Source organism: Pleuronectes platessa, chromosome 9, assembly GCF_947347685.1.
Source record: "Pleuronectes platessa chromosome 9, fPlePla1.1, whole genome shotgun sequence".
Lineage (NCBI taxonomy): Eukaryota > Metazoa > Chordata > Actinopteri > Pleuronectiformes > Pleuronectidae > Pleuronectes > Pleuronectes platessa.
Genome location: NC_070634.1, coordinates 17958877 through 17973600, shown reverse-complemented (window position 1 = coordinate 17973600; position 14724 = coordinate 17958877). Strand labels below are relative to the sequence as shown.

At 40.8% G+C, this 14724-nt stretch overlaps 1 protein-coding gene across 1 annotated transcript in view; it reads right to left on the bottom strand.

Annotated features, from left to right (window-relative positions):
* psmd1 (proteasome 26S subunit, non-ATPase 1) overlaps positions 1-14724 on the bottom strand; it is a 33361-nt gene that overhangs the window by 519 nt on the left and 18118 nt on the right. Inside the window, exons 18-24 of the mRNA XM_053430965.1 lie at positions 11949-12065; positions 10924-11026; positions 7639-7808; positions 5596-5688; positions 5185-5271; positions 3710-3943; positions 711-876 (exon numbers count right to left, since the gene is read on the bottom strand). Of these exons, the coding sequence (XP_053286940.1) occupies positions 730-876; positions 3710-3943; positions 5185-5271; positions 5596-5688; positions 7639-7808; positions 10924-11026; positions 11949-12065 (951 nt within the window). The 3' untranslated portion in view covers positions 711-729. The remainder of the gene's footprint in view (positions 1-710; positions 877-3709; positions 3944-5184; positions 5272-5595; positions 5689-7638; positions 7809-10923; positions 11027-11948; positions 12066-14724) is intronic.

Below are 14724 nucleotides of genomic sequence, written 5' to 3'. Positions count from 1 at the left end.
CATTGACTTAAGCTTCAGATTCAAGCTTAAGATGGAGAAGTGAGAGATTCACGGTTCCACTGGTGAATCGGTCACACAGCACTTGACCTGCTCAGAGTCCCTAATTTGGTAATTGACACCTCATCGGTCCCATCACACGCCGCAGCAAGCTCCTACATGGGAGGTGGGCTGCGGCCAATCCAACACAAACACGATAAGCAGCCAGGATTCATTAAGCGTATGCAGACAGGAGGTTTTCTGTGAGCTGGCGTTTGGAGATGTTTACATTCCTCCGTCAGGGACGGGTGAAACTGGGTTAGGCTCGGCACCAACAGCACAGACCTGCATTGTGCGTTATCTCATGGTTCTACTTCCTTTGAAAGAACTGACGGCTACATGGCGTCACGCTGGAGAACTGGGACAGAGAATTACGGAACCTTTACTGCACAGTCACACGGTGAGCAGCCATGTTACTGTATATCCACTTTGATTTGTTATTTTTAAACCTCAGTTTTTTTGTCTCTGTTTGCAAGCTTTACAATTTCAAAACTTTTAATTTCTATGATTTCATAATAAAAGACGTTTGTCAGTATTTCAAATATTATCCAGACACACAGCAGCAACAGACACATGAGGAAAACACGACCAGTGTGGTGAACATCAGCGACACGTCGAGCTACTGAAGATATGAAGGAACAACAAGAGCTTAGGAACGATTTCTCTGAACATACCTTTGCTGTGACAACAGTTCTACTCGTCAATATATTCGAAGGGCTCGGGGGGTTCGGGCTCCTGCTCCTCCTCCTCGATTTTGGGTCCATGGGCTGAGACAGGCTCTACCAGCTCCTCTTCCTCCTCACTGGTGTCTTTCATGATGATGATGCCTCCTGTATGGAGCTGGTGGCAGATGTGGAAAATGACCAATGAGTGTGGAACAGAAAGGGTTGGATTCTACCAGAGGCTGATGTTCTTTGTTGACTTGTGTATCTCATAGGGGATAGGAGAATCGTCAGGTTATTAAGAGGGATGGCACCAACCAAATCACCTACAGTGCCTTGCATAAGTATTCACCCCCTTTGGACTTTTCTACTTTTTGTCATGGTATAACCACAGATTAAAATTTATTTCATCGTGAGTTTATGTAATGGACCAACACAAAATAGTGCATCATTTGGAAGTGGGGGGAAATATTACATGGATTTCACAATTATTTACAAATAAAAATCTGAAAAGTGTTGAGTGCATATGTATTCACCCCCTTTCCTGTGAAACCCCTAACAAAGATCTGGTGCGACCAATTGCATTCACAAGTCACATTTGCAAGTCACATAATTAGTAAATAGGGTCCACCTGTCTGCAATTTAATCTCAGTATAAATACACCTGTTCTGTGACAGACTCAGAGTTTGTTGGAGATCATTACTGAACAAACAGCATCATGAAGACCAAGGAGCTCACCAAACAGGTCAGGGATAAAGTTGTGGAGAAATATGAAGCAGGGTTAGGTTATAAAAAAATATCCAGAGCTTTGAACATCTCTCTGAGCACCATAAAATCCATCATAAGAAAATGGAAAGAATATGGCACAACCGCAAACCTACCAAGAGGAGGCCGTCCACCCAAACTGAAGAGTCGGACAAGGAGAAAATTAATCAGAGAAGCAACCAGGAGGCCCATGGTTACTCTGGAGGAGTTGCAGAGATCCACAGCTGAGGTGGGAGAATCTGTCCACAGGACAACTATTAGTCGTCTACTCCAGAAATCTGGCCTTTATGGAAGAGTGGCAAGAAGAAAGCCATTGTTGAAAGGGATCCATAAAAAATCCCGTTTGGAGTTTGCCAGAAGCCATGTGGGAGACACAGCAAACATGTGGAAGAAGGTGCTCTGGTCAGATGAGACCAAAATTGAACTTTTTGGCCTCAATGCAAAACGCTATGTGTGGCGAAATTCCAACACTGCCCATCACCCTGAGCACACCATCCCAACAGTGAAACATGGTGGTGGTAGCATCATGCTGTGGGGATGCTTCTCTTCAGCAGGTACAGGGAAACTGGTCAGAATAGAGGGAAAGATGGATGGAGCCAAATACAGGGAAATCCTTGAAGAAAATCTGATGCAGTCTGCAAAAGACTTGAGACTGGGGCGGAGGTTCATCTTCCAGCAGAACAATGACCCTAAACATACAGCCAGAGCTACAAAGGAATGGTTTGGATTAAAGAATGTTAATGTCTTAAAATGGCCCAGTCAAAGCCCAGACCTCAATCCAATAGAGAATCTATGGACTTGAATCTAAGACTTGAAGATTGCGGTTCACAGACGGTCTCCATCCAATCTGACTGAGCTTCATCTTTTTTGCCAAGAAGAATGGACAAACCTTTCCATCTCTAGATGTGCAAAGCTGGTAGAGACATACCCCAAAAGACTTGCAGCTGTAATTGCAGCGAAAGGGGGTTCTACCAAGTATTGACACAGGGGGGTGAATACTTATGCACCCAACAGATGTCAACTTTTTGTTCTCACTATTGTTTGTGTCACAATGAAATTTATTTTGCACCTCCAAAGTACTATGCATGTTTTGTTGATCAAACGGGAAAAAGTTTATTTAAGTCTATTTGAATTCCAGTTAGTAACAGTACATAATGGGAAAAAGTCCAAGGGGGGTGAATACTTATGCAAGGCACTGTACGTGTTAAAACCACAAGGGGTTCCTTATAAAGTACTGACATCGTTTTCGGGGCCAGAATCTTTAAATGGCAAAATCCATAGTGTGTATATAAAAAAAGATTAAATTTGTTAAGATGGCCCAAATATAAAATATGAAATACAGAGGAAATATAGGACGTGTGAGGGTTAATCTATTCAAAAAGATGAACAAGTCATAAATGTGTTTTTTGTTCCAAGCAAATCTCCACAGGGGAGTATAAAAACCATTTGAGAAGTCATTCAGCTCCAGTGAACAATCAAACACAGGAAACTTCATATTAATTTAATAGGCTTTCAATAAACCTCCTGACATTGACCAGATTTCAAGATAAATATGTAAGAACTCTACACTTCCTTAACGCGCCTTTGAGAGTAAAAACAAAGCCCGAACTTAAGTCCAGCAAAGACAGTATTTTGGCATCTGATCCGATAAGTCAATACAATATAATTCTCTTGAGCTTAGCTTATTAGACACAGAATTAAACAGTACTTCCTCTTTACAAGACTGAGGTGAGCTCTCATTGGGTGACCACACATCTTCCTTTCGTTTACTGCGGAAAACTGCCAACATTTACAGCAGAGTAGCAGTTGTCTGGTTTACAGCCCTGGGGAGGGGGGGGGGGGGGGGGGGGGGGGGTTAGATTCTCCACAGAAGCCAAACACCAACCTACAGATCTGATTGATTTAGATTGAAGGGACAAACTCCTGAGATAATTTTTCATTGTCAAATATCATCTGATTCATGAGAAGTACATTCCAGAGGTTTTAAAGGTAATTCGGGGTCTACCCAGAATTCTTGTTTAATGGTGCTATAAAAGCATTAGCAAAAAGTAGTGAGGAGTTAAATAAGTGCATTTAACATCTTATATGGAAAATGTTACGATCACACTTCTAAAAAGGGAAATACCTGGTTCTGAAGAGGTAGCCAGTACAATCGATTCTATTTTGAATGTAACTGTCTCTTGTGAAGTGGTTGTGAATAATTTTAACTGGAAACAAACAAACAGAGTGGGGTGGGCTGTAGTTACCGGTTTGAAGGGCTGGTATCGGCAGGTCTCGGGCATGTTGAGGACTTTGAGCTGAGCTGGCATCGCTCTGGCTGGATTCTCCAGGAGCTGGAAGTTTGGCTCTGCCTCTTTCTTCTTTTCCTTCTCCTTCTCCTTTTCCTTTTCCTTCTCCTTCTCCTTTTCCTTCTCCTTCTCTTTGTCCTTCTCCTTCTCCTTCTCTTCATCCTTCTTCTCCTTCTCGCCTTCTTGGACCTCCTGCGACAGACAATCAGTACATGACTTCTACATCAGGGCCTCTATTGTCCTCACGTTATCTTTTTTTTTTTTTACATATTTCCTCTGTTCTGGTTCCTGTTGACTCTTTGAAATAATTGTATAATTTGCACTATTGAGATATGTCTTAAGGAATATTGCTCACCTTCAACTGATGTGTTTAAACACACCACACTTAAACCACAATGATAATACATTTTTCTCTTAAACATTTACATTATTTGACCATTTACAGGATTTACAGTTAATAAATCCAGGTTTTCGATTCAGTTTTCGATTTCATGTCTGGTGATTTGTTGGGTATCAGGTCGACACTGAAAACCATTAACAAGACAATGGAGGAGAGAATGTAACAAGGGAGGTGGTAATAAAAAAAAGGATTTGTGTTTCTGGACCAAACATCATCTTCAAATGCTCTGTCTGTTCTCCCCTGACTCAAGTTTCTATTCGGAGGCATCAACCTGGACTATTCAACCAGATAAAGTCACAGGAAGAGTGTGTGTCAGTGTAAAATCTGTGTTTCAAAAGGTCTATCCATTCTTTCCTCAATATGCAATATCTAATTCTAATCATATTATATGAAGCATATATTCTTCAATACCTTTCTGTGTTCAGTTACATTTTAATCCTCATCAATCTAAACTATTTTATCGTTTTTATATTTGTTGAAAACAAATTTATAAATACAAGAAGAGGCAAAAGAGATATGTACAAATCAAGTTCTGCCCCCAGTTTGAGCGGATCTTTCCCCTTCAGCTTCTTCTCAATGACTTAAACCAAATGAAATAGAAAAAGCGGAGATGTGAGCAGGCCGGACGTTTCCAGGCTCGTCTCTCAGCACTAGAGCTGAGACGTTGCGTGGCAGACAACATCAAACACGCTGCTAACGCCAAGAAAAAATCCCAATGAAAGTTTTACTGGCTCTGGACTGACTGCACCGGGAATGGAGGAGTGAAACTATAAAGCCAGACGGAAAGAGAAGAATTAAAAAGAGGTGTGCGTGTACGTGGTGCTAAAAAGCAAGAAAGACTTGTGCATGGAGAAACCATCCAGAACACAGATAGTGGGGATTTTATACCTAATCTTCCAAGTGATTTTTCTGCAGTTGAGAAAAGGAAAATGTTGAGAAAATATAAAAAACTTTCAAAAAAAGGAATAAAAGAAATAAAACAGGATTATTCTGACAGAGGACAGGGATTAGAGTTTTGGGTATTTCCACTTACCACTTCCATCTTCTCCTCCTCCTTTTCTTTCTTTTCCTTCTCCTTCTTCTTGGCTTTGGCCGTGATGGAGAGAACAGCAGTGGATACCTGCCATGCAGAGAGAGCGGAGATGTTTCCACAGTGTAAAACAATACCACTGACACTCAGACCTTGCTAGTCAACCACAAAAGAAACGCTGCTTTCAATACTTTCTTCTAGAGCATCAAGGATTGAGACATGAATCAACTGAGAAAAAATAGTTTGGAGAAGCCCAAATAATAAACGTAACGGAAGAAGAAAATGATGAGTCCGACTTGGAGGATTCAAAATGATTCACAAATCAAAATGAAGAAATATAAACTTTCCTCGACATATCATTTCATTCACGGGAATGGAAAACAAGCTGATGTGCTGTGGAGCCTCAGTTCTCACCTTCTCCTTCTCCTTCTCCTTTGGAACTTCCAGGGCTGGTGGGTAAGCGAAGGTGGAGGGCTTACAGTTGGAGCGGTACTGCACCTTGGGCATCTGAAAAGAACGACGAAAAGATGGACAGATTTATTAATACATAACCTGGATAAGATCACTGTTGTATCCACTTTAGAGGATAAAGACTGATGTTCCCAGCTCTGATGATTTACATTTTACGTGTGGGTCATACAGACACAAGCATTTAGCTCAAAGCACATTCTCCATGTCCACAGTAAACAAAGCCTCACACAGTCATGGACATGTCTGCAGACTGTTGGTCCCGTTTAAAAAAAAAAAGAAAAAAAGTTTGCTCTGTTCTTTTGGCAGAAAATGTCACATCACAACGTGTTTTATTCTGTATATTTTGGTAGTTTAAAATTCAATTAACAAATTTCACTGATTTGCTGATAGTCATTTCTTTTGGGCCCATTTTAGTTTAACATTAAATAGGAAGCTACTAATAAAACTGTATGCTTTCACGTTCATCAGTATGGTCTGATCTAGTGTTTGCTGCATTTCTTAAACTGTCCAACAAGTTTGGGCTTCATCATTACACAGGAGTTTCTACTGCTAGACCAACAAGCCAAAAGAGGCTACAGTGCTTTTGTTCCAATAGCTGCAACCTCATGTTTAAATGAAGAAGAAGAGGCCACGTCAACTCTACTGAGACAAACATAATCTAAAGGCTGACACTAAACAGAAGGCACCTGGTGCTGCTGTGGCTGGAGATTATCTTTCATAACACTCACTGAAATTAAATGATTGAAACCATCTCTGTTCCAGGAGAGAAGCAATGCAGAATAATGTGTGACCAAGAAGGGAACATTTTATTATAGATCACCTCTCACTTCAGCAATTTCAATACATTTGTAGAAGCTGAGTGGCAGTTAATGGATTGTCTTGTGTAACAAGAGTCTGGAAGCTAAGATGCATGATGGCTGCTGAAAAGTGGTAGATAACGCAGATGTTCTTTGTCTGGTGGCGACAGGTGTGTCTGTGAAGACTCGTGCTGGTTCGTTAAACAGGTGCTGACGAGTGTTGGCAGGATGCAGCACAGGACTGTTAAACCCTGCTGCCCCAACACCACCCCAACACCGCCCCAACCTCCAACCGTCCTGCTGCACTCTATCCCTGGTGTATTTACGAGGGGCTTCACACCAATCATATACTCCAGGGCTTGGTTAAGCTTGGAACGCACATATCACAAAAGTCTGCATGTGTCATGTGCTGCTGATTTGGGTAGAAATTGAGAGATAATATCCAGCTAATGCCATTTTAAGACCCCAATATGTTGAGTGATCCCTTGGCGTCAGTTTGCGAGTGGCCGTGTGCCAGAGGAGGCGACAGTCAGGATGGCCTTGTTACAGATAGGCTGCTGCTGATGACACTTGTTACCAAGACAAGAAGCTAAACATTTCTCCATCAAATGCAACACAAAACACATCAGCCAAATTTAGCAGCCATACCTGCTGCTCAGTTGAGGTTTGACATTTGCAAAACAATCATATTCTTGCCTCTGCATAGTAGGTTACATTTTCAACCCCATGCGTTGGTTTGTAAGCAGGATTATGCAATAACAACTAAACTGATTTTCACAGAACTTGGTGGGAGAATAGAGAACCCATAAAAAAATGTTTGTGGATCCAGACAAAAGAGGTAGAACCCATCACTTTCTTAAAAATGTAAAGTTCTTTTTTTGGGATCCCCAGCTGTGTTCACACACCCACTTTTCCTGGATTTCTATGGACATTATACGAGGAGGCCAGGTGGATAAAGTCCGCAGAGACTGCAGAGCATCTCACTCAGACATTTGCGCTCACACATGCACCTCCTCCAGATGAATTCAGGAGGGCTTTTAACATCAACAGCTTGATTATGAACATTCTGTAACCGTGATGTGATATTTTGAAGCAAAAAATGTAAATGATCTCATGTTTTATCGTTGCTTTTACGAATACGAATTCTGACAGACTTATAATATTATCATAATAGAAGACACTCCAGTACCTTGAGGTCCTTGTTGAGGCCAATAATAGCAGTTGGTGTGAAGGCCAATGACAGGAAGTGGGAGAGGGGGAACCAGAACCAGAACTGGGTGAAGACCAGCAGGCCGACCACCGACGGCATGTGAGTGTGACCGGTCCTGGACTGCAGAGAGATGGTAACGTTACGTCCACCTGGACAGAAGAGGACAGGAAGGTTACAGACATAATGTGACAGATCTATGTGAATTAGGTCAAAGCAGTAAAGGTGAAACATCAATATTATGCATGCTTTTCAGTTGAGGACCATTGTTTGGTCACATAAGAACAGTAGGTGAAATCCTTGTGACACTCATTGATGATTGTGAAACAAACTGTTTGCAGCTTGGCACAGTATCATGTGATGAGGGATTTTGAGGTTAATGAGAGTTCAGGGCAGGATGGTCACCACCCTGTTCAGGTTGTCTTTTGGCTTCAACCCGTCTGATCTATTGATCCCAAGGCAGAAGTTAAACTACAGACATGCTTTGGTGAGCCAGTTAAACCCAGGAATGCATTGTCTACCACATCCTGCATTTAATTTAAAATGAAATCTAATAATAATTAGATTTGAGCTGCAAAGAAGATTAATAACTGATCTACATCACAAGAGGCGTGTCAGCTGTCCCCAAAATAAACAGATGGCTTTCACAGCTGTGTTGAAGAAGTTTCAGACTTTATAGAGCTCAAATTTACTTTAAACAAAGTATATATTTTTTACTTCAGCATACAAGAGACCTGGTATCCATATACATTATCTGGAAGAAATCCTACAGTGAGGGTGATGATACATTCAACGGTATGGTAATACAACGTTAAACCTACAATTTGTAGTATTGTGTTACACTCAAGTGTTTCAGTTTTATTTATATCAATAAATAAACTCAAGTTGACGTTGTACCTAATAAACTGCATGTATTATTCATGCGACAAAAGTGAAGAAGAAACTATTGAACAGCTTGTATTCATATCTTATTCCAGAAAAAGAACGTCAGTTGTTGAATCAAAAGTTAAAAGGATACAAAATACAGTATCTTGTAAGACTAGAGTGTGTATGTGAGGTTTACACACTTATCACTGTGGTCACTCAAGAAGGAAATTTGTGCTCTACCAAATAAAAACCTGGGTCAATTTAGCTACGACAGTGGACCTCAATAACCAAATGGATAAAAGAAGGATCAAGTGTACATCTTGAAGCAGGACAAAAGAAAAACAGACCTCCCTTGGTCTTTTTAGGGGGGAAAAACAGAAGGGAGGAACCATAAAAGGGAAGACAGACCGAGGGGAAGGAAGAGAACATCAGAAGCAACCACAATGAATCTGTCATTTCTTTAAAAAATGTCCTTTAAAAAAGGAGGCATGTTATGAGGGAGTAGCCACTCCAACTAAAAAAAGATATCAGACAAAACAATACCAGTTTAATCATCTGCCATTGTCTTGCTTTGCACCCCCCTCTTCTCAGAGGTCGCTGAGATGATTTAATAACTGAGCCTTATCTCGACATCTGAACCAGTGTTGAAACCTTTCCCCTCCCACACACTCAAACTTGGCCAGAATGAGTCATGAGCTCTGCTCGCTGGACGGCAAACTTAAAAAGTCTCTTAAAAGCTTGAGGAGAGGTTGAGAGCACTTGACTAGCGGCTCCCCCCCCACACCCACTGTTTTTGCCAACTGTTAGTTCGGTGGGCCAATTTTCATTCCACAGAGCTGTGAGGGAGGCACGGCAGCGATTCTTCAAAAGGTGTAATGTGACAACATCAACAACCAGCCTGTGTGTTGTTTTGTTTGAAAAGATGAAACAAGAGGGCAGGTTTCATTTCGATGAGAGAGAAAACACTCATTAAAGCTAATTAATGGATTGTATCAATTAGTGAAGGACAAAATGGAGGCTGGATGTGTAATAGTGAGAGGGAGATGGATACAGAGTGTGAGAGAAGGAGCAACGAGACTTGACATTTCCTTCGTAATGAGCACCAGAGATCATGAAACTGCTCTAATGGCTTCCGCCCATCAAATTAAATACAATTACCTCTGCAGCTCAAATGCTCCAAACTCCTCTACAAGAACCAGAATCCTGAAACATTCACACTGCACGAGCACGAGCGTGTCTGACATTCAAACAGGAGGGGTGCGTTTCCTGCTCGTATGTTTTTCAACTTCAAGCAACACGCTGAACTCCACTGAAACGTGGGCAAACAGTGAGAGCTGGTGTTTGGAGCGGCGAGAGGGAGGGAGAGCCGGGAGCGTGTCTGCATTCTGAAGAATGACACGGGTGTTCAGGGTTTGTCTGGATGGTCTCATGCGGGGTTATCTTGCCATGTTGGCCCGAGTATATTGCGGTTAATGTGGCTGATTTGATATACGATTGAAGTCTGTCCGCCTCTCAAGACGGCTAATCTGCTCAGGACAAAACAGCAAATTAAATAGTGCTGCAGGAGGAGCGGAGGCAAATTTAATGAGAGATGATAAACATTCACGTCATTTCAAAAACACATACGCTGCAGTTAACCCTTCCACAGGTGATGCAACTTGCACAAAGCGGCAACACCTGATAGTGTATTTGGACAGCAGTGTGTAAACAGAGCTGGTTTTCATCTGGCCTAACACACAGGGTCTTAAGATGGTGATAGAAAATTAGTTTCTGCTGCTGCTGCCCGCATTGAGGGTTTCTGTATACATTAGAATATGGGTGCGCTCTGGATGTATGAGAGTGTACAGCGCGCACTGTGATGATGTACAGCTCTCTGGGACCCCACACACACAAACACATGCCGCATGCTTGTGTCCACAAACACCCGCACAGAAACACAAACACAGGGACTATCAGACAAACAGTAATCACACGGGTGAGACCAACAAGCCATGTGGGTTGTGTGCTGAGTGAATCTGAGGTAGGATCGCCAGGCATTAATGCAACTTAGCATGATCTGTTCCAGAGACACGGAGCACGTGTGGTCAGCCAAGAAAGTTTGCTTAAATGCAAAGGAACTCAAAGACACACATACTCACAACCACAAACCCAATACAGAGCAGTTCACTTGATTTACTGTGTAATTACGAATATAGTCTTTGTGTATCCCATGAGGAGTGAAGGTACATGTGCAGATGGGACGATAGATTAGTTTCTCATCTTCTGCTCCGTGACAAACAATGATAAACCCACACCTACAAGCAGGGATCCAGGTGGTTCCTTTCCAGATATACACGTAAGACCATATTTCCAACCACCAGTCTACAGATGTTTCTTGTGCCCATTTGTCTGGAGACTAACCTGCATCGAGGATTCCCTGGGCGAGGATGGCGCCGAACTTGGCCATAACGTCATCGTGCTTGTCGTTGATGACCTTTGAATAAAGCTGCCTGAACTGGTTCACCTGAAATAAGAGGGAAAGGACAACATGTTTGTGTAAAGCCAATAGATTCAGGTGTAAAACCAGTGGATGACCAAGGAAGAACCCTATACTTTGTGGAGCATATATGCATGGATCCAGGTTTTTTTTCCTCCACTTTCTTTAACATGGCATGATAAGGGGTTCGATTTGTCAGAGGTATGCACACTCTGAGATTTAATATTAAAGGATTCCTTCAAGCTTTAAAGCACAACAGTGAGTGTATGGTTGGAATTTATATGCCAAGTCGATCTGTGCCACCTTGTCAGGGGGTCTCCAATTAAAATGGATAAGTTATTTAAATATTGCCACATCACCACAGCCAATGCTTAGCTTCTTATTTCTAAAGAGTTCCAGCAAACCTCAAAATTGACTAAACACAGTGTTGGGTAGTTATTGGTCAATTGGATCGATTTATCAGCCTCAAACGACAGATCGAAGAGTTTGGTCTACAACTGAGTAACAGAGGTGGATATTACAAATACAGAGACTTTGAAATAAACAGTCATGGATCCACTACCTCTTGATGTTCCACAGTTTCCCGCATATACCGCATTAAGGACTGTCGCCGTGCAGACAATGAGTCTTTGAAAGGGTTCCTGGCATATCTTAACAGTTTGAGGTGCAAGTGTTTGTCTGGGTTAGTTAGTCACTCCAGTATTCTATGACAGATGTGTTTCCTTCTAACTTTGCAATTCAGATACTTTCTGCATTTAGTTAAATCATAGCCTTTTCTTAAAAAATAAAATTCTAACCAGCTAACTGTGCTCGGTGGTGAGGAGCATAATTTTAAGAGTCACAAAGGCAGGTTTATTTATTCTGCCGATAAACAGAAATGGATTGAAATTATTAGGATAATTAAAAAGCAATCAAACAAATATCAATCCAAAAATCCAGTTGCACTTACCTTGGGACAAGTGACTTCAGACTGTTGGATCATGATGAGGGCTGAGGAAATGAGGGCCCCCTGCCTCACATAATTCACTGGGTCATTGGTCATGGGCTCAAGCAGGTTGATGGCCTCCTGTGGGGGTAAAGGTATAAAAGAAAAATCTGTTGTGTTAAATTAATAAAAGTTCAAGTTGAGTAGATTTTTTAAAAGCTGTGTAATCCTTATAGGGCTGAAAAATTAGGTAGAAACTGGTGGCGGATGATATGAAATATATCTGAAAACTAAATATTTATTTTCATATATATATATATATATATATATATATATATATATATAAATAAATAATATAAATTAAATAATCTGATGTGGAAAAAGTAGTTAATACAAAACATGTAGTCAAATTATTTTCCCATGTTGATATTTCAAGATAAAGTAGGTATAGAAGGACCAAGGACCAAGAGAAAATCCGATCTGCGCACTTGGCACACATTTTCAGATTCTAAGATAGATGAGGTATTTTCCCTGGCCGTGTGTACATTAACTTGGAATTTACTGAAGACAAAAATCTAGAGTAAGTGCAGGTTTGAAGTGCCACACAAGAAACTATGCAACCTGAAAAACTGCTTAAGGGCAAACAGATGAACGTTATCTAAATATAGAAGAAAGCATGTTTTATCAATGGATCGTCAGTTGTAAAAATATTAGTAGTAAATGATACTTCTCCTATAATGCCAAACGATAATTATAGTAACAAATGGAATGGTACTCATGAGTTTAGTCTGTAGCATAGAATGAACCAGAACTGGTTGCATAGGTTTCTTCTTTTTATTTATAGTTATTTTTAATAAAGTTTTTTGTTAAATTGTTAAATATCAAGCCTCAATAAAAAATGAACTAAGGTAGATGTTAGAAATCAGTGCAATCTATTTTTTTAATATATGTATAAGCCGAAATATCATATTTGATATTTTTCCCTCCCCATATTGGTATCAGCAGCCAAAACCGTTAGTGGAACTCTGGTCTTGAGTCATTCCCACTTGGTTATCCAATATGGACAATGAGGAAGAAAATCAAACAAGTTCTGACAATGACAGACTTGCACATCCATTTCCAAAGTTATTTAAACTGCTGTCTTTTAGTTGTCTGATTGAAGCAGAAAGAAAACTGACAATTTGTTGTTTTTACTCCATATGCAATTAATATTCTGTCATTCCCAACAGAGCAGAACAGCGCAGCAAGGTCACTTCTGTTTGGTCAAACACAGGAAAGGGGATTATCAACAGAGGCAGCCAGACCAGGAAAATAATGACATTAGTGTCATTCATATCTGGTTGCCTGGGACAACACTAACAACAGCTATGACAAGCTTTGCCTTATTCAGTTTCCTCCCATGATCCATGTGAATGAACCAGTGAGTGAGGACCACCTACTCTTTTCCTTTAGATTTCTGCTCGATCCTCTGTTCTTACAAGTAGTAATGGCTGTAACTCACACCACCAGACGAAGGAGGCGTCAGCTCCACCGAGGCAAGAGAAACAAACTAAGATGATGACAGTGGAGGTAAAATAAACCAGGTTCCATCGGTGCTCTCGGCTTAGAAAGCCCCATACTGGGATGATAAGTCAAAGTTTAAAGCCAACAACCAGTCAACCAAATCCTGCTCCTGATTGGTTGTCAGGAGGTTTAATTGAGGGTATTTACTGTCAGGCACAATCAGCACGAAATGTAGTTTCATAAGATCCTTTTACTCCATCTACAGTTCAGAATCCAGAGTCTGTTTTCTACCAATTTGAAGGACAGTTGAGACTTTACACGAGTTTCAATCCAATTCTGCTAAAAACTGGCTAAAGAATGGTGTAGAAAAAAAAGTAACAGTGCAGAACACATTTCACTAACACAAATTCAAATTTTAATACAAAGCTGTATCATCTGACCGTTAAACTGAAAACACTGAAACGATTCTCATGAGTCTGTTTGGTGTTAAATATTCAATATACACGCATGTTTCTTCATCAAACAAACTAAAACTGAACCGTGACTAAGATTTTCATAATGGAAAATAATCAATATAAACAAACTGACTACAGAAAAGGCCAAAGCTGCAGTCCTGTGCAACTTTTCTTCTTTCACGTATACAACAGATGAAGAACACCCGGTCCAGTAAAAATATCCAGAGGCCAAGCTGAATAAATGATGGCGAAGGAATAGGCTTCCTCTAAATGGATGACCCCTTTTCTTTGGCCACATCATCATTACTCTCACTAAGGGCCTAATGTGCTTGAGAAAAACCAAGCAGTCAAGCCTAGGAGCTGATCAGCTCCGAAGCACGCCTTTGTCTGATCTGGACCTAAACATTCACTCTGGTGATCCAAGGCTCAGTTGCAATTAGCCATGACTCTACTTTGGCTTTGCCACCTGAGACTGACCAGCCCACATAGTTGGACAACTTAGGAATTGGCAGGACCCAACACATATATGTCATCTTTGGTCAACTTTTCAGACTCCAATGTGAAACAACAGGATGATAAGATACAGCTGTGTACCAATTTGAACTATTTTATCAGTCAACAGTTAAACTAAGGAGTATCTACTATATAAATGAAGATGATGGCTGAAGCACTTAAAGAGCTTAAGTCTTTGATCAAACCTTGTAAGGGTTTGAAAATTACCCTTAACTACTGTAAGCCAGCTTCAAAGCAGATGATAGTCATGTGGGTGCATCTGGGAATAATTACAAATGTTTTTTGAGCCACAGTCATACACCCATTTCATGAAAAAACATATGTAAAGC